Source organism: Ailuropoda melanoleuca, chromosome 16 (genome assembly GCF_002007445.2).
Source record: "Ailuropoda melanoleuca isolate Jingjing chromosome 16, ASM200744v2, whole genome shotgun sequence".
Taxonomy (NCBI): domain Eukaryota; kingdom Metazoa; phylum Chordata; class Mammalia; order Carnivora; family Ursidae; genus Ailuropoda; species Ailuropoda melanoleuca.
The window spans coordinates 18936385-18957983 of record NC_048233.1 but is presented as its reverse complement, the minus strand read 5'-3'; the positions used below and the strand labels follow the sequence as shown (position 1 = coordinate 18957983).

Genomic DNA, 21599 nt, shown 5'->3' with positions numbered 1-21599 from the left:
ATAAAGAGAAATAAGTAAGATTAATGGAATAAAAAGGGAGAGCACATCCTATTTTAGATAGGGTTTTCGGGGAAAGTCTCCAAGGGGCTGATGTCTGAACAAAGAGAGAGTGAGGAGGCAAGTCATAGGGGGCAAAATGTTCCAGAGAGAGGGCTCAGGAAATGCAAAGACCAGGATATAGAGGCTGCTTGATGTGCTGGAGGAACATGAGGGAGGCCTGAGTGGAGCAGAGTGAGTGGGGAGGAGAGGAAGAAATGAGAGATGAGAGGTAGCTGTGCTTAAGTTACGTAAGGCCTGGGAAGGCCATGGTCACATTAAATATATGTATATAATGCCAAAAATTATATGCTGGATCAGTGTGGGTGCTCTATTTATAAAGTTATCAGGGCTTCTCATGTCAGTTTTGATCCCAGGTTATTCTACCTTGAACTTCAGAGGCCTCGAATCTCAACTCAGGTTGGCCAATGACAGGTATTGATGGTGAGTCAGGGCACCCAGCTAGCAACCCCACATTGCTAGCAGGTAACGTGACTTTGTGGACCATGAGAACTTTCACTTCTGTGGTCCTCCTATCTGCTAACTGATGACTTCTGAAACCACCTACAGTGCCAACACCCTGATTACTATGGTAGTGTGTATTCTGCATTCCTTGGTCAGCCCTACCATTATGGGGTTCTCTGCAGTATATGAACTACCAAATATATAAACATATATATATATTTTTACAAGTCAACCACTTTAGCCAGCCTAGAAATCTATACTAGAGAGAAAAAGGAAAAATAAAAACAACAATATAGGCAAACTAATTTTGTTGTTTAGATAGAGGCCAAACACTGTGGAACAGAGTTGAAAACTTGATTTTATCAAAATCAAAGCTGAACATCTTGGATATATAGTACCCCGTATCATACCATTATCTCTGCAGCTTTGGGGCTTTGAAGAAATTTCAAGCAGATATGGTGAGTGTCAAGAGCACTAGACTAGGCATCAGAAGATGTGGGGTTAAGCTCCTGTTCTGTTAAAACCTGACACTACAACCTTAGCAAGTCAGGTAAATTCATATAATCCTCTTACAGGCTCAGATTTTTTTAATAATGGAAAGAAACATTAATCTTTATGTGGAATTAAAAAATGTATATACTAAAATAATTTATAGACTCAGAAGAACTATGCATTATATATAAATGCAATATATATAAGGATTATATATAAATGGTCTCTTAGGTCTCAGTTGGATATTTTTGGAAGCTGACAAAATAATCTTGAATTTATCTAGAAGAAAAAATGAACGAATATATTTAAGAAACTTTGAAAATGAATCGTATGAAGGAAGGCATGGGTTGTCAGAAATTAAAATGTATTTTATGTATTTTTATACTTTATATATGTATTTCTTATATAATGTGATCTTGAACAGAAATAGGCATATAATGAGATTAGAAAATCCTCAGACACTCACAATTTAATAATTTGTAAAGGTGGTGAATATGCACCACTAAACACATAGTATTAGGGCAAGTACTAACAATTTGTCAAAATAATTAGGTTCTTCATCTCAAAATACTGTCTGAAGGGACACCTGGCTGGCTCAGTCGGTAGACTGTGGGACTCTTGATCTTGGGGTTTTGAGTTCAAGCCTACATCGGGTGTAGAGATTACTTAAAATAAAAAATAAAATCTTTTAAAAAAATATGACATCAAAATAAATCCAGATATATTAAATATTTCTAGAAACTAAATCGACATAGATCAACGCACGTAATCATATTACCATAAGGTAAGAAAATTACTTTAAGCACATTATATGTAGAATCTATAAAGGAGTATATGATTATAAATTTAAAAAAATAAGTCAAAAATCATATTAAACAAAATTTAAAATTAAGTTCCTGTTACAGATTGGATTATGTTCCCCCAGAATTCATATGGTGAAGCTTTAAGCCCAGTATCCCAGAATGTGACTGTGTTTGGAGATAGAACCTTGCGGGAGGTGACTGAGTTAAAATGAGGCCATTAGGGTGGGCCCAAATCCAATCTGACTGATGTCCTTATAAGAGCAGGATATTAGGACAGAGGAAGAGACACCAGGGATGCACGTGAACACAAAAAAAGACCACACGAAGACACTGAGAAGGCAGCTCTCTGAAAGCCAAGAAGGGAGCCCTCTGGAGAAAGCAAACCTGCCAACACTTTGAATGAACTTCCAGTGTCCAGGACTGTTGGAAGATCAGTTTCTGTTGCTTAAGCCAACCAGTCTGTAGTGTAGCAAACTAATACCACCCCCAAATTAGAAAAAAAAATATTACACATGGAACACACTCATGGTTAGGATCATTAATAACTACCAAAATAAATAATATGCAAGGCTGTGAACACAACCTATAAGAGATGTGACCAGTACACATACGAGTTTTAACACATTAGCAAAAAAAATGAAAATCAAAACATTGAAATGCCATTTTTAATTTATAAAATTGGTAAATTGGTGAAGTTTAGGACAGCTAATTTTTCAAATGCTGTGTGTGTGATGTTCTATTGTCTTTCCCTTTTGGAGTCACTGGTTAGTGTATTTGACACACTCTATCCCTAGGAATCTATTTTAAAGAAATAAATAAAGATAGGCAAAAGGGTGTATGCTTGAAATGTTTCATGTGGATTTGCTTATATAACAAAGACACATAAAAATAATTTATTAATAATTTAGGTCTTGAATCTTTGATTATATTAGCAAAACAATCTTGGATTTGTAAGTAGGAGAGGAAATGGAAAGTAAAAACAATTTTTTGTAGTATTGTTTTTAAATTAAAACAAATTGTAGCTCTATTGAGGTAAAACTGACATATAAAATAGTAAGATATCCAAAGTATACATAATGGTGATTATTTTATATATATATATATATATATATATATATGATATATATATCACTATATATCATTTTGCTTTCACTATATATATATATATATATATATATATATATATAGTGAAAGAATCCCCCATATGGTTAATTAACATATCCAACCTCACTTTTGTGTATGAGAATATTTAAGCTCTAGTCTCTTAGTAATTTCGATCATACAATACAGTGCTATCAGTGATAGTCACCATGTTTTACATTAGATTCTCAGATCTTATTCATCTTTTAGCTGAAAGTCTGTACCCTTTTACCAACCTCTCCCTATCTCCCCCACCCTCTAGCCCCTGGCCACCATTTTTCTACTTTCTGATTCTACAAATTTATTTATTTATATATATTTTTAGATTTCACACATAAAGTGATACCATGTAGTATTTGTCTTTCTCTATCTGGCTTATTTCACTTAGCATAATGTTCTCAAAGCCCATCCATGGTGTCACAAAAGGCAAGATTTCCTTCTTTCTCATGGCTGAATTATATTCCATCATATATAGTAGATATATACCACATCTTCTTTATCCATTCTTCCACTGATGGACACTTGGGGTGCTTCCAGATCTTGTCTATATGAATAATGCTGTGGTGAACATGAACACGGAAGTGTGGATATCTTTTCAATATCCTGTTTTCATTTCCTTTGAATATATACCTAGAAGTGGAATTGCTGGATCATATGGTGGTTGTATTTTAAAATTTTTGAGGAACCTCCATACTGTTTTCTGTCACGGCTGCATGAATTTATATTCTCACCAGTAGTTCACAAGGGTTTCCATTTCTCCACATCCCTGTCACGCCTGTTATCTCTTGTCTTTTGATGATAGCCATTCTAAGTGCAAAGTGATATCTCATTGTGGTTTTGATTTTCATTTCCCTGATGATTAGTGATATTGAATACCTTTTCATTTCCTTGTTGGAAATTTGCATGTCTTCTTTGGGAAAATGTCTACGCAGTTCTCCTGCCCATTTTATAATTGGATTGTTTATTTTGTTGCTGTTGAGTTGTATGAATTCTTTATATATTTTGACTATTAACCCCTTATCAGATATACGATCTACAAATATTTTCTCCCATTTTGTAGGTTGCCTTTTCATTTTGTTGTGGGTTTCCTTTGCTGTGCAGGAGTTTCCCAGTTTGATGTCATTCCACTTGCTTATTTTTGCTTTAGCTGCCTTTGATTTTGGTGTCAAATCCAAAAAAAATCACTGCCAAGACTAGTGTCAAGGAGCTCACCTCCTATGTTTTCTTCTAGTAGTTTTATGGTTTCAGGTCTTACATTCAAGCGTTTTAAATTTAACATTTAAACCTTACACAAAAAGAGTCAATAGACAGCATTTGTTATTTGATTTTTTGTATTTTTAAGAAGATAAAAATAGTATTAATGCATATTTTTATAATTTTTGGATAACTTTCAGATAACCAATTGCAAAATATTTTTCAAATTGCTAAAGAAGTGGTTATAACTTCCATATTGTTAGTAAGAACTAAAACCAAGAATATAGGGATGCCTGGGTGGCTCAGTTGGTTAAGCGGTTGCCCAGGTCATGATCCCAGGGTGCTGGGATCTAGTCCTGCATCAGGCTCCCTGCTCAGCGGGGAGCCTCCTTCTCCCTCTGCCTGTTTCTCCCCCTGCTTGCTCTCTCTCTTTCTTTCTTTCTGATAAATAAATAAAATCTTAAAGAAAAAATAAAAGCAAAAATATACCACAGGTAGCATATGGAAGAATAAAGGAAAACACAAGGAAGGAAATGTAAAACAAAATGGAATAAACAATATAAAAGAAGGAAAACCAAACATCAAGTGTGACAATTAAATATATTTGCTAATAGACAAAATTATAGATAAAGTAAAAAGAAAATCCAATTTTATAGTGTTAATAAATTTCTAACCTTAAAAAGAACAGAGAAAATTAAAAAAAAGAAAGGCAGGGCAAAAAATATATTAAGTAAGCATAATCAATAAAGACAGCAGAAGTGGCAATATTATTATAAGAAAATTCAAAAAAATTATTAATTATAACAAATTTTAAAAAATCAAATCTATACACCATAAAGACATAATAGCTATAAAACACATTAAGTTCTACAAATGAAAACTTGTGAAAAAAATGGAAGCACTTGACAAAACTCATTCAATTATATTGAAAGATTTTAATATATGATTACTCTCAAGCTTTAAAAAACAGGAAAGAACATAAATATCAAAAGATGTGAATGGTATAATTAATTGGTTTGATTTGGTAAATATATATTTAATATTGTATTTTATAATCAATGAACACACTTTATTTTCAAAACCTGAACTTATTAATACTCATAAATTGGTTTCTTTGATTTAAGTCCTCAATAAATTTCCCAAAGGATAAATTGAATAGACTACATTCCCTGGTTATAAATGTGATTAATCTGAAAAATAAAAGACAAATTTAATTTAAAATATCCAAACAGAAATTTCAAATCATTTTCCTTTTAAAGCAAACAGGTATTGTGAATCAAACAGAAAATCAAGAATGTATTTGTAAACAATTAGGGAAACATCATTGGCTCTGCAGCATGGCAAACCTTTTAATTATATGTAAATTTTTACACTGAGAGATATTAGCATTTTCATTGCTAAACTAGATCATATAGTTATAAGTTTACAAATCAAGAATTTAGGAGATTTTTTTTAAGCATGCCTAAAGAAAGCAGAAGGAAAGTAAAAAATAAAAATTTAAAATAAATAATTATTAATTAGGTAGCAGAGAAAAAGCACCCAACAGCCATTTCTTTGAAAATTTCAATAGAGAAATCCCCTGTCAAGCAAAATTCACACAAAAAAGAAAAACCCAAGTATAAAACTAGGAATGAGAAAAGAGTATAATCTAAGCTTACTTGTTCTAATTTTATAAAATTAAAAAACCTTTAAAGAATCTGGAAGATTTTTCTAGAAAGAATACAAATTTTTAAAGTTGACTCAGTAAGCAAATATTTTTTAAAAAGCTACAATAGCCAATCAAAAACTTTTCTAAGTATTATTTCTTTAAAAGTCTAAAAACATGATTTCAACTGTAAAAGGAACACGTATTTCCTATGCTATAAAACCTGTTTCAGAACCTTGAACACGAAATCATTTTCTAGTTAATTTTATAAAACTGCATAAGCCTGATACCAGAAGCCAACTTATAAGATAGCAAAAACATTAAAAAGGTGGAGGATGAGATTGTGTTCTCCTAAAACACTGCATTGAAAATTACCTAGGTCCAAGACTTATTAATAAAAAGTGGATTTAATGCCAAATAAGTCTGAGATACATATCCTCTCCAAGAGCTCAGCAATGCACATCGTCACATTCAAGATTCTGTACTTGTGTAACACTTATCATTAAATCAGCATATTCTAAAATTATTCAAACATGAAACACTTTTTTACATTATACTCATTAATATTTAAATGTGTTAGTGTGCTTCTACTGCTTGATTCGTAGTAGGGCCTCAATACATGTTTTTATTCCTCTTTTTCTTTTTTCCTAATTGTGAGATTTCACGGCTTCGCCAGTAGATGGCATCGATCTTAATCATAACCATTGAGGCTTTTCGCGATGGAATGTTCACAGAGCTGACAAAACGCGTTATCATTTCCAACGATGTAAAAGTAAAAGTACAGATAACAGAAAGGAGATGAGAATTTGGAGACACCGAGGGAAGGGAGGAAGCTTTAGGGTCTTCATTTTGCAAAAGGTGGGGAAACATAATATGGTTTGTGTTTATTGAATGAGAAATGGAGGTATTGAGGTGACCGTTGAGGAACTCAGAATAGTGACCTCACTATGTACTAATTATAGGGGATGAGAGGCATTACTCCTGATTCATCAAAGTAGACAGTCAATAGACCTTGCCCAAAGTTGATAGTCAAGAAGTGGTATTTGCATATTATTTAAAAATGTGGAAATGACCATCAGAAAAACCAACAACCCAAACTTGGGAGAAGTAAATTGCCTTTGAGGAACAGAAGTGAAGTTGGGGTGCAGAACTGTTACTTTTCATTTTAAATTTTCTGCATCATTTGATTTTATTTAACCATGTGCATATTTTGGTATGTTAAAACTTTTCCAATGTACGTGTCCAGAATTATTTTTAGCAAAATTAGTGGGAGATAACAATTTGGGGTATAAATTAATACAGGCATAATGTGGCAGTTTAAATCTGATAAAACTCAATTTAAATCTTGGCCCAACCAAGTCACGAAAATTCTCTAAACTTCGGTTTCTTCCTCTAGAAATATCAGTAATTATACCTAACACATAAACTCACTTTGATATTTGAAATTGAGATATTGTGTCTAAAGCATTCAGCACACATATGGAGACTGCTTAATATTGTTATACTTACTAGTTGTTATAAAATTACTAAAAATGATTATTATTCTCAAGGATATGTTGTAGTGACTGTATTCTATAAATCTCCCTTTACATATGACTGTATAAATCTGTAGTATTTAAGTGCAGACTTCTTAAATGCTAATGGTCATGAAAGTCCTTCTAGTTGTTTTTAAGAATTTCAGAGTGCTTGTTTTTATTACCTGCTACAGGCATCATGATGTAATGGAAGAAACCAGCATGAATTTGCCCACCTCCACCTGGGCTAAGTCATTTAATCCAATTTAAGTCAGTCCATTTATAAGATGACATTGCTAGAGATTTACCTGTCTGAAAGTTATAGTGAATCAGATGTTCATTTGAGGTGCTGGTCACTTCTAGAGGCTATGGCTGTGGAATAAGAGAAGAAAGTGGCCCATTGAATGTGGAGCAATTGTGAGATCCCACATGTCGGTCAAGGCCTTACCTCTAAATGTCTGGCGCCGGGGCTGGGGGAATTTTTTTGACCTTTGAAATGAAGTTCGGTTTGTTAGAAAAAAAAATTAAGCATGTGCTTTCTGAGGCATAAAAAACCTGCTTACTTCTGTCAGATGAATTTATTCATCCAAAATATCAGGGTTCCCCTTAGTAAATTCCGTTCCCCACTAAATGATACCTTCCTATGCCATATTACTGAGTTTAGTATATATAATTCCACTGTCAAATTAATGATGATGCATTAAAAATGCTTCCTTTTCACTGACATTCGGTACTTTTCTGAAAAAAGATCAATCAACTTTCATGCCAATTTGTATTTATTTTTCAAGTTTCTCAAGAGTAAATTAGATAAGATTTGTTTAGAAATTTACTTGCAAGAAGTTATTTTTTAGGATATTGCTACAGAAAGCTTTGAAAAATAAAGAGGATGTGGGATACAGGATGAGGACCTTGATTTTAATTTCATCTCTACAAAGAAAATTCTTGACAAGTGTACTCATTCACTCACTTGGTAAATATTTGTTGTGGGTAAGCCTGATATTGAGATGACAAAAAAGAATTCCTCCTCTCAAGCTAGCAGAGCAGCAGCAGGTCTGAGGTAGGCCTGCTGGAAACAAAACACGTCAATTTTCATTTTCAAAAATAGTGATGGGTAGTAAGGAGGGCACGTATTGCATGGTGCACTGGGTGTTATACGCAACTAATGAATCATCGACCTTTACATCACAAACCAGGGATGTACTGTATGGTGACTAACATAATATAATAAAAAAAACCATTAAAAAATAGTACAATATGAGATAATCTTGCATTACTAATTCAATGACAAAATTAATATACATTTAAAGGAAATGTCTTCTGCTCTCCATCTCCAAACTTTCCACTTCCAGTTTTTTCCATTCATATTTACAGGACTGGTATGTAATGGAAAAATGAAAAGACAGCAAATTATTTTGTTTGTTCTATTTGATCCTTCCACCATTGAAGACTATTGCATTTTTGATCTGGCCCTTCTTGTTGGACTTAGCGTCCTAGAACATCCTCAAACAAACTTCTGTTGGGAGCGTCCTGATTGCGTGCTCTGTTTGTTGTACAGGCTACTAAGAATTGTGGTACAATTTCAAGACTCCACTGGGGTGGTCTCTACCTTAAGTCTGCTTTTCTTAGGAGGCCCAAGGCCCTCTTACACAGCTGTTGGAGGAAGAACAATTTGGTAGATAGTAGAGCTGATGATGGAGGATTGCTGAACTCTATCTCCTCAGAGGAGCTCCAGGAAGCCAGCAGAGAGGAAATGCCCAGAAACAAAGAGCTATTGGGCAGGCTGTAGCAGCGTCAGCTCCCTGCCCAGAAGCCCTCAGACCCAGTGATGAGTTCCAGATAGAGCACCCAAGAACCACACCATCACTCAACCCACCACCTCCGCATTCCTGTTGTAACACCTAAGCTTACTGTAGACTTCCAGAAATTCAACTTTCAAAAGCATTTTAGGATCACATCATGTGCGTACGTCTGGAGCAGCTTACACTCATTAAGTATTGTATTAACAGTATTTGTTAATCCACTGAATTTACAGAAGGACAATGAAGCATGTTAATAATAATTTTATTACTTTACCATCATGGTCACTTCGAGTGTCACACACAAAGCACATATAATGGGTGGTAGAAGAGCCAATAATCCAAAATTCGAATCCTCCGATCATTTGCCACTATACATTTCTATATCAATTATTGTAGTCCAAAAGAAAGGAAGAGCTTAGAATGAAATCTTTCTCTACGTATTCTGGCTCTAACCCAACATCTTCATTAAAGTCACATTTGAAGGAGGCCAAGATATAATTTCATTTTTTTAACACAACTCTCTTCCCCTTGACAAGTATTTCAGTTTAGAAATTACATATAGCCATTAGACTATTGGGACACTTGTTCTAGGAATATAGCTAATATATCACTGGGCACAAGGCAAAATTAAGCAGAATGAGTAAATAATATAAGGAATTTATATAAATAATATAAGGAAGATTTAAAAGGTTTGGATTAACTTTATTATCTACATTTTCTTTAATATGTTTAATTATATTTGTCATTAGGTACATTATCTAATACCTAGGGTCAAAAACAAAGACTTTTTCTGAAAGGAGAAAAAAATGACACATTTAAAACCCCTTTGATTAAAATCTATTTGTTTGCAGAATTTCCAGTAATTAGAAAACATGACTTCAAGTCACCATTTTTCTAAAGCTGTGTTTCCTTGCCTGGCCAGTAGTTGGGTTGTAGCAAATGATCACTTGTAGTACAATTTTCCTTCCTGATTCTTGTAGACACCATTGTTCCTTCTGTCTTGCTTCTGAAGCTTCTGTGTTTTGAAACACAATTTTTCTTTAAAGTGAAAAGTACTGCAATACTTAGGAAAATGGACACTGTGCCCAGCATCACAGTTAGTCCCAGATATATGTGTCTAAAAGAAGAGAGAAACTCAGTCATAATTACTGCAACTATCCAACTTACTTTAAAATGCAAAAGGAAGGTAACAGTATCATTCAGTAAATAGCAATACCAGGAAAACCAATCTACCAATGAAACCATCATGAGGATGTTTTTTCTTAAAAATACAAATTCAGTGGCTGTAAAAGACCTTTCTATGGACATCTGGCAAACTATTGAAGGCAGTATGCTAATATAAAGTGACCTCTTAGCAGTGCCATAATTTTTAGTTACTACTAATTACATCATCAGTTCCATCCTCTCTGTAAATTATTCCCTTAGACCAGGTGACTATATGCCTATTTGCCCAGAACAGTCCTAGTTTATGCTGGTGTTGTCTCAGCGTATTTTTTAATAGTGCCCCTTTTCACTCTCAAGTGTCCAGGTTGAATGATCAATTATGTGGTTATCCTACCCTTGAAACTTGCCCAAATGAACTTCAACAAAAAAACTGCAAGAGGCTATGTTAAGGGAGAATCAGAGCTCTTAGTAGAACAGAAGGACTTAAGAATTAACCAAAGATTTAAATCACTTTCTTCAATAAGGAGCCTTTAGTTCTTCATTCTATCATAAAACAGGAAGGTATGGAAGGACAGGTCGAATGATTTATTCTGATCACTTTGTACACATAATTGGTCTCTGATGGAAATACATTGTCTTTATGTTAAAGTGAAGGCTGCCTTAGCAAATGTGAGCAAAGCACAAATTCTACTCACAGGTCAAGTCCCTTTCAAAGACCAAAATAAATTTCTCACATAACATCAAAGCCTATTACATCAAACAAACTTATTTGAAATGGTTGGCTTAATTCACATCCGACTTCCAACTTACACAGTTCAGTACCAAGCTTATTCCTCCAGAAAATGCTCAGATTGTAAATCAAAAAAAAAAAAAAAAAAAAAAAAAAAAAAAAAGAAAAAAAAGAAAAGAAAAAAAATCCTTCCTGCTTTTAAGCTATTGAAGCATTGCTTTAAGCAATAAGGAGACTAAATGTTTGATGAACTGAACTGAATGATACCATAGTGAAAAAGCCATGCCCCTCAGCCCCATACACACTCATACACACAGAAAAAACCTTTTACTTTTATGCATCTCAAGTACTGGAATAATTGAACATCAGTTTGGCAATAAAAGCCAGACAGATTTAGAGCCAAATCCAACTCTTGCCCAGGGGGATTATATCTGACGTAAATGGGACAGTTTGGCTCAGTTTGAAAAAGAATAGAATCAAACCCAAAATGTGACCTAAATTTAAATGCTTCTGCACTTCCGAGAATTACCCGTTTGTGTGCATAAACTCACAAAATTCTACTGTATTCTAGAATCTTTGGTGAATTTTGTTTAAAAAATGATTTCTCATTTAAAATGGGAGTCAAGATTAGGAATGGGGGGGGAACTGAAAGGTCTAGCCAAATAAATAAGAATAAAATTATTCTATAAAATAGAACACACTTCTTGGTTAGGTGATCCTTTTGCAGAGAAACTACATAAGGAACGATTACTGCCCATTTCATTGTGCAAACCTGGAACACTGTAGTGGGGAAATGAAGGGATGAGTTTGACATGGTACCTGAAAGCATCTGAATCATATAATCTGCAGGAGCCTTTGCTTCCACATCTTTGAAACCCCCATTTGAGGCATGAAGTGTCAATCAGAATTCCAAAATACATGGGCGCTGGGATTCCTGCTGTGAGAAAAACAAACAATTGCTACGAAAATATATACCCATCATTTGGATTATCCTATAATGAATGAGTCTCTGGAACCAATTCCTTTGAAGCAAAAAAAAAACTGCTTTGGGGAAAATAGGTACCTGTAGAAGACCAGAATATGCCATCTCGTCGTATTTCTCTGGCATAAAGGTTATTTTGAGAAAGAGAAGGCACAGAAGATGCTCTGAAGACAGAGCCGGAATTTCCTTCTTGTAAGGGAAACTTACATTTACAACAGAGATCTCCATTTGTACCTCTCTGTACCAAGAAGACGATGATTCCTAATCCCAAGAGGCTTTTATCAAAGAAAGCACCCACCTAAATCTCCATCATAAATTGAACCCTTGTGTACCTTACTTTTCCTGGTCACCTTCCCATTACTTGAGAATGGGTTTTACTTATTTTATGTTGTTAGCACTTTTTTCTGTTGCGCTGAAAATACTGACTTCTAATGATATTAATATACTCTCTTATTGGCTTTATTTTAAAATACAAAATAGTTTCAACATAACGATACCAATGTTAATATTAAAGATAAGACTACACAATGTAGTGAAGTTATGTGGCTTTGGTAATGAGTCTGTCCTTTAAATCTGTTTTTCTTTATGGTTATGCCTGTTATAAGATATATAGCCAATTTCAGTTTGTTTCAAGAATGTCTTAGTTTCTTTTCATTGCTTTTTAATTACATAAAAACTTTGCATGATTTCATCTTTTAAAAAATATTTATTTATTTATTTATTTATTTATTTATTTATTTATTTATTTAAGAGAGAGAAAGAGGAAGGGGCAGAAAGAGAGCTCATGAGCTGTGGGGAGACACAGAGAGAGAGGAAGAGAATATTAAGCAGACTCTCCACTGAGTGCAGAGCCTGACACAGGGCTCAATCCCAGGACCCTGACATCAAGACCTGAAAAAACCTTGCATGATTTCAAATTAAAAATTAAATCAGAGTTCTATTTACAAACTCTACTTTCCATTCTGTTCTCGCTTACTTTTTTCTTTCCTTCTCTTACAGGTAACCACCACCGCCACCATCACCACCATCATGTTCTTAGTTTATACTTCCATTGTTTCTTTTTTAAAATGTTAGCAAATATCTTTGCGTACGTGTATAATATTTCTACCTTTCCATACATCTTACAACAAATGCATCGTACTATGAACATCATTCTACATTTTATACTTCATTTCACTTAAGAGTATATCCTAGAGATCCCTTGGTAATATAGACCATCGTGTCCCTCCAAAATTCATATGCTGAAGCCCTAACCCTAACATGACCACACTTGGGGATAGAGTTATTAAGGAGATAATTAAGGTTAAGTGAAGTCATAAGGGACTTAATTTGCTAGGACTGGTGTCCTTATCAGAAGAGGAAAAGATACCAAAGCTCCCTCTCTCTCCATATGTACACCGGGGAAATACTTGTGAGGACAGAGTGAGAGGGCAGCTGTCTACAAACCAGGAAAAAGTTCTCAGGGATCTCACCAGATACCAGGCCTGTTGGTACCTTGATCTTGGACTTCCCAGCCTTCAGAAATAAATTTCCGTTGTTTAAGTCCTTCAGTCTGTGGTATTTTGTTATGGCAGCCAGAGCTGACTAATAAACTTGTTAACAATAGAGGGAGATTTTTCTTAACTCATTCTTACAGCTGCATAGGATTCCATTATGTAGGTTGACTAGAGTTTATTCAAATAGGTCCTATTGATGGACAACTAGACTGTTTTCAGTCTTGCTATTATACATAATGCCACAATAATTAGACATCCATAAAATTTTACTTATTTCATAGTTTTGCTAGCAAATTTTTGATATCAATTTCTAAAAGTGGTATTGCTAGGTCAAAAGATAAATCTATACATAGTTTTGTTAGTTACTGTCACATAATCCTCCATTGAAGGTTGAGACCATCAAGAAATGGTTTTCTTAACAGCAATATGCAAGCATATCTATTTTTCCATACATTGCAAACAACATTTGATAATTTGCAAATCTGATAAACAAAAAACATTCTCTCAGTATAATTTTATTTTGTGCTCTTTGTTATGAGAGAGTTTGACTATCTTTTCGTATATTAAGAGGCATTTACATTTTTTGTTTCCATCCATGAGATGGCTATTCACATCTTTTACCCATTTTTCCATTTGGGTGTTGGTCTTTTTATTCTCAATACTTAGGGGCTCTCTTTATAATAGGTATATTATAAATAGTCTGTTACATAAATTACAAAAAATAATTGTTCCCAGTTTATCATTTGCCTTTTTACTTTGCTTATGATATTTTTGCTATTTTCAAGCATATTTTTACTTTTATGGAATCAATTTTATGAATTCTTTTTTAATATTTTATTTTTTTATTTTTTAAGCAGGCTCCATGCCCAACATGGTGCTTGAACTCACCACCCTGTGATCCAGAGTCATGTGTCCTACAGACTGAACCAGCCGGGTGCCCCAATGCATCATTTCTTTTACTTGAAATCTTTTTCACAGTGTAGGTTATATCTTTATCTCTAAGAGGAGGTAGATATAGAAACCAATTCCAGCCAGAGATACATTTCAGGTTCAACAATCTGACATTTTTCTAGGTAATCTCTGTTTGTATGTTGTAGAATTAGAGGCAGCCATAATGGGATAAACTTCCATATTTGCTGCTTCCCCGATTTCATCAGAATTTTACTGTATCTTCATATATACCCATTTTGTTTCAAAATCTATTCATTTCAGATTTTTTAAAGATCTGGGTTTGTTTTTCTCCCTGGCAGTTCTTTTCTGTTTAATTACAGACGAATATTTGTGATTGTTCTGCTTTCTTCTTTAGAATATAAACTTTGCATGAACAGAAAACTTTTCTGACTCATTAACTCTATTTTCATGGGTTTTATCTAATGCATATTGAAAAATCTATTAGAAAAGAAACATTCCAATTACATTAAAAAAATTGTCAACTCAAAGCCATACTGTTTTGATTGTATGAATGATCTGATCTTTTTACCAAATGATATATCCCAGCATTGAGAGTAGCTCAAAAGAATTCTTTCCATTTTAACAACTGAAAAAAATTATATTAAGGCTTCAGCCTTTCTTACTGATTCATTTCTTGCTTTCTTCCTAGAGGGCTCTTTCATAACAAGAATAAACTTTTTGACAATAGACCAATGCTGGAAGAGACAAGATTGTTAAACAAAAATGTTACTATTCTCAAAAAATCACTTTATTATACCACAGACTCTGCATTGGCTCTCAATTTCTAGAACAAAGAAAGGGAGAAGTTGAGAGTGGGAGGGAGGAAATAAAGAAATGAAGGGAAAAAGAAAATAAATAGGGACCTAACTATCTTTATTACTTAGTTATGCATGATAATTCTGTAAAAATACTTAGAAAAGTATTCAAAATACATTTGGCATGGTTACCATAATTAAAACATATATTATACTTACCAAGAACTCTTATTGCTAAGGTGTAGATACCCAGGGCAAAAGACTTAAGTTGTGGCTTAATGCACCTAAAAACAACAAAAGCACTATAAAGAAAATATAGTCCATCAAAGCAAACAGTAATGTTAGTGATAATATGCTTAACAGATATGAAATAATGCTAGAATTCAAATATCACTTATGGAGAACCCATAGTGTCCTAGCATAGGGAGGTCAAATTGTGCAAATCCATGTGCTATTACATGCAATGCATCAAAGAGTTTATAGTATTTCCAAAATGTAAATCACTTCTACATGATACATTCAAATGGTATTGGATAAAGTAAAATTGTAAGTTTAATTAGCAAAACAACAAAGACTCACAAGAAAAATTCTAAGAAATTTGAGGCAACAATAAGGGATCAATAACTTATAACTAATTTTTGTGGCTTTTGGTCTGAAAGCACAAGGCCATGTTGATCCGAGTTGATACAATCACAATTGCTATGTCACGCTAAGTGTTTCTGCTAAATAGTGGGGACCTAAATTTACCAGCCACATGCAAGAATGCCTAAAATAACAAGAGCATCCTTAACATGACTGTATAGCTTTAACTGATTGGCCTGTCACTTTTAATGGCAATAATCATGATGATATTAAAATAACTATTGAGTGTTAATCATGGTACTAATTTCTTCATATGTATAATATCATTTAATCTCTACTTTAAAAGACGCAAAAGTCACAACTTTTCTCCTTCAATCCAAGGGCATCTCCTCCTGACATCAAAACACAGCATGATTCATTTGAAGGGCTGATGGTGAAGATAACACTTCCTCTAGCAGGCTGATGATGCACTTGGCCCAGGTGACTCACTTGCCTTTTTTTTTTTTTTAACCAAATTTTGGTAAAAAATTGACTTTTTATGTTTAATAATTTTACCAAAATTTATAATATTTTTAGGTTACTTTATCAATTGTTTAATAGTAATATTTGCTTGGCTAATCCCATTAGGAAGAAAATTTTATCACTGACAATACTAGTTACAAAACTACTAAAGTTTAAATTTTATAGAGCTCTCTGATAGGAAAGTCAATAAAAAATGCTCAAACATAAATTATATTACAAAAGAAGAGAAGCCTATAGGGAAGTTGAATTAAGATAGAAGCACAAGAAGAAATATGCAACATATTACATATTTACTGTAAAAGATTTTCTGTATAATTTTAAATTAGGTGATATGGGTTATCTAATCTGTTTTCTAGATTCTCACTGATTACATTTAAAAGAGTGATCTACATTTAAAATCATTATATTTTTAAATGCAAATATTTATAATATACTGGAAATCAATGCTTACTTACTATTAAACTTAAGATAAATTTTTAGATGTCCACTTAACAATATGCAAAATGAATACACAGTTTTAAAAATTCTTTTAGAGTTTCATAAGCAAAAACACTTGGAATCATTAGTATATATTCATGGATTAGAGAACTTAATTGATCCAAAGTTATGAACAACTCCCCACCCCATACATATAGATAATTCCAGTAAGAACAAGAAAAATAACCTACAAATTAAAATAATAAATGTGAAACATTGTGATATTAGATGAATCTCTAAGCTATCTTAAAATTTTATCACCCATAATTTGGTGAAATTTCATCTAAAACACATTTAACCTAGGGGCAACTGGCTGGCTCAGTTGGTAGAGCATGTGACTCAACCTCAGGGTTGTAAGTTTGAAGTCCATGTTGGGTGTAGAGATTACTTAAAATTAAAATCTTAAAAATAATAATAAAAAATTTAGTCTACGTGGAATAATATCATCACCATGATTAGAAATAGCATACTGTATTTTTTGAGTGGCTATAGTGATGTAGGTTCTCAGGACAAATGATCTGCAAAAAATTTTAACTAGGGGCGCCTGGGTGGCACAGCGGTTAAGCGTCTGCCTTCGGCTCAGGGCGTGATCCCGGCGTTACGGGGATCGAGCCTTACGTCAGGCTCCTCCACTATGAGCCTGCTTCTTCCTCTCCCACTCCCCCTGCCTGCATTCCCTCTCTCGCTGGCTGTCTCTATCTCTGTCGAATAAATAAATAAAATCTTTAAAAAAAATTTTTTTAACTAGAAAAACTTCTATTCAACCATATTTTTGCATAAAAACCCAAAGTGGGAAGAGTACAAAACTAGAACAAGGATATGGGTCAAATTCCCTGAGAGAGCTATAAGGAATCACAATTCTATTGAACAGAATTTGAAATCAATGTTGTAAATGATTATAGCTCATCTTATATTAAAACTAGGGCAGGGAGAATCAGTGTTCACCTCAGAAGCAGTATATATCCAGGTATGCCACCTAGAGATAAAGTATAGGATGTGATGACTGAAATGACAAGGAAATACAGAAACATTTTGGGACATCCATTATCTTTCTGACACCTGCCCACCATGCCTGAGGAATTTCCTGACTTTGAGGCAGCAATCCCCACACAGGTGCAGTTATAAAATATCTGTAACACAATAGAAAAAAAGTCCAATTACTGAGGTAGCATATAAATAAAATTGGAAATATGTATTTTTAAAAAGACTTCACAATATAGTATACATGCATTATATAAACAATAAGGTAATATTCTTTTATTTCTCTGTGTTAAGGTATAGTGAACAAAGTGAAATCTATAGAGATCACTTTTTTAAAAAAATCCAAACAGCAGATATTCAAACTAATGACCCTACCAAACAATCTCCCAGTAAATCCTAGTAAATCCAAACATACCTTATCTCCTTCTCTGGCATTTCCAAGTAAAATGCTTTTGAACCTTGACTTTGCCTCTTACTAGATAGATACATGAGCTGAGGCACCTCAGTGCCTCAGTTCTCACATGAGGAAAATAAGTAAAGTAATACCCAATTACTTGAAGACCACGATATTTAAATCCACTTTCTTTTAAGCACCTCTCTTAGTTCCCAGCATGAATGCCTTCCATAAGTGGAAGTTCTAGTTAAGGAAAATTTTCAAGCAGTTTGGACAATAGAGTAGAGGCTGAAAGAAAAGAAAGAAGGAGGAGGAGGAGGGAAAAGGGAGGGGAAAGGGAGGGGGAGGGAGAAAGAAAGAGAAAATTAGAAAGAGAAAAAAAAAGAAAGAAAGAAAGAAAGAAAGAAAGAAAGAAAGAAAGAAAGAGAAAGAAAAAGAAAGAAGGAAGAAAAGAAAAGAAAAGAAAAGAAAAAAAGAAAAGAAAGAAAGAAAGAAAGAGAAAAGAAAAAGAAAAGAAAGAAAAGAAAAGAAGGAAGAAAAAAAGGGAGGGAGGAAGAGATGGAGGGAGAAGGAAAAGCAGGAGGGGGAGGGAAAAGGAAGGGGGTGGGAAAGGGGGAGGGGGGATGGGAGAAAAAGGGGAATGGAGGTCAAAAAATCAGATTTCAGTTTGGTGGATAGTCCTGTACACTGTTGGTGGAGGCCAATCCTTTCTACTCTGAATAAAATGTCAAAGTAACAAACAGAGAGAAAATCAATATGTTACTCTGTATCTGCAGAAATCTTTGCCTAAGCATTCTTATCTAGTTGATAAGCATATGTACATAGATGTGTAGGTTAATTTTCAGCCCTCTGGGACTATCAAATACAGTCAGATTTCATCAGCACAATTCACAGCAGTCCAACCACTAGCCATATAAACAGAGGACAAGAAGGAGTCTATGTTTGGGACATAAATGTAAAGGTGTGATTGGGGAAATGAGTCTTTTAATGATTTAAGTACATAATATCCTTCACAACTGATTTCTTACCTTTATTCCTTTATTTCCAACATCATCTCCATCATCCACCCTATAGAACCCCTTCATTCCAGCCACCTACTCTTTTCATTATTACACACACAGGTTTGATTTCTCAGGCAGAGTGTCTGGAACTATCAATCTCCTCAAAATCGAGTTCGTGATCCCTGGGTCCAGACCTCTTGGGTTAGACTTTCTAACACTGGCCTCTATTAGTCCTGTTCCTAAAATCTCCAAGTACCACCGGCCTTGGGGTCAGAAGAAATGGGTCCCAATGCAGATCTTATCATATGATCTTATGACTGAGACTTTTTCATTTGAGGCTAATATTCCTCACAAGCAAAATGAGAGAACTACACTACATTATTGCGAGGCTCTTCCAGCATGTTTCGTGATTCTAATTCTTACCCTAATTCTTTCAACAACTCTAGTCCACTAGCGACCATTATGTTTCCTATCTTCATATAAAAGAACAAGGGTAGAGAGTAAGAGTCAAAGCTGCTATCAGCGTGGTCTGCTTCTGGGTTGGTCCCTGAGCTCCCATAGAGCTGTGAGGTTATGTGGTGTAGAGACATCACAGGCACACACATCAGGGACTTCTTACAAGAGTTTTTCCACTCCTGGTGGAGGTTTGACAACCAGCAAGACATGCCGATGCATATGTGATTCCATTTTCACCACACACAGGTTCCCATTTTGTCTCTGAACATTTGCATCTTGAGTTGCAATCTGAAAAGAGAGCTCGTTCATGATAAGAGACAGGTTTGGTTCTGAAAAGAAATGTAACAGTATAAAATATTACCTCTTAGCAGGCAGCACCCTAAAATCTTCAAAAATCAGTGTTCTTGAGTAATATAAATGGCACTGCCAACGGAGTTGCCTTTTGGAAACACAATTGTTATCAGAAATGCCAGTTTCTGATCATTAAATGTGAGTCTACTATCAAGAAGCTTTATTTTGAAAGTTATCTTTCAACGTTTACACCTTTACATAACATACAGTTCTTGGTTTATGGTTTTTACTAAAATCGACGATCTCTAGGACCTTCTAATACATTTCTACGCAAAGATGCAAGAAAATGGCTAACAAAGCAGAAAAGTAGAGTAAACTTTTAGAGCAATTGATGACATGACTTAAATGCATTGCAGGCAGTGTGTGCACGCGCATGCACACTTGTGTGTAAATTTCCTTCACAATTGTCTCGCGTCAGTAGAATGGGCATTACAGATGTTGCGGCAAAAGAAAAAACAGTCAAGCTGTGAACATTATGTCAACAGACTTCAGTTTGGAAGATCTACACATCCTACCTGGGTTTCTTACTAATAAATGTATCACCAGTTCATCTAAGTTTTCTCTCTCTCAAAATCTCCCACTCTTTGCAGCTCTTCCATATCTTGTGTCATTCGTTCTGATTCTTTTCCACATCCTTTTTCAGTGACTTACCCATTCATTTGTTCATGTATTCAAAAATTTTGTGGAAGCCTTCTAAGTGCTAGCTTTGGGAGGAGAGAAGATAGTTACAAATATGAATGAGATAATATTTGCCCTTAAGGAGTTGGCTTCCTGTTCTAACAGTTAACTTGACATAATTTTGTCTTCTCTCTGTTCTCTCCCTCTCTGTCATTCTGTCTTACCTTCCCCCTTTACTAACTCTCCCAGAATTCCTTCTCTTTCACTTCTATTTCTTCCTCTCACCTGAATGACCTCATCCTTCTACTCTTATTCTCCTTGTTCTTTTCATATTCCTTTATTCTTCTCAGGGGGTACTTATGCAATGGTATTTCTCTTCTCTCTGCACCTTATTTTTCTTCCCTTGGCACTCCATCATACTTTTTGTTTTTTTCCTCTCTTATTTTGAATTTATAAGCTTATTCTCCTCCTCTTTTTTTTTTCTTTGCAAAAATATTTGAGGGACTTAAAACCAAAACAACAACAACAAACCCCAAGTGCATGGTCATGTTCGCTCAGTGAGGTCAAGACTGTTTGTTTTATTCACTCCTATATCTCCAGCACCAAGAACAATTCAGGACATAGTAGGTTAAGAAACAAGATTTCTGGTAAGTCAATCAAAGTAAAATGCTATTTTATTTTGGGGGGGGGAATGTCATTTTGGCCCCTTTTTCTAAGAGGTAGGTCCTATAATGATAGCAATTATAAGTTCTTAATTGAAGGATTAGTCCATCTAGTAGAACTGCTATGCATTTGATTACCTCAAACATAAAACAAAAGCCACTGAGATGTCTCCAGACAGAATAAAAGGATATAACTAGGCCTCCTGAGAAGTCATATAGGAATATTTCATCCTGTTCTCTTCTATAAGGCATTAATTGTTAAATTAATTGAGACTGGTAGTATCTGAACGTATAAATAAGTGCCTATCAGCCTATCAGGCCACTATGGATAGTGTAAGACTGAGATCTCAGAGGTTAGTGCTGAAAGAATTTTGGGGGAGATCTAAGTC

General features: G+C 34.4%; 1 protein-coding gene across 1 annotated transcript in view; it reads right to left on the bottom strand.

Annotated features, from left to right (window-relative positions):
* Positions 1-9297: 9297 nt before the first annotated feature.
* SLCO1C1 (solute carrier organic anion transporter family member 1C1) overlaps positions 9298-21599 on the bottom strand; it is a 60877-nt gene continuing 48575 nt past the window's right edge. Inside the window, exons 14-18 of the mRNA XM_019807318.2 lie at positions 19743-19908; positions 17693-17877; positions 15386-15450; positions 11802-11919; positions 9298-10205 (exon numbers count right to left, since the gene is read on the bottom strand). Coding sequence (XP_019662877.1) covers positions 9983-10205; positions 11802-11919; positions 15386-15450; positions 17693-17877; positions 19743-19908 — 757 coding nt within the window. The 3' untranslated portion in view covers positions 9298-9982. The remainder of the gene's footprint in view (positions 10206-11801; positions 11920-15385; positions 15451-17692; positions 17878-19742; positions 19909-21599) is intronic.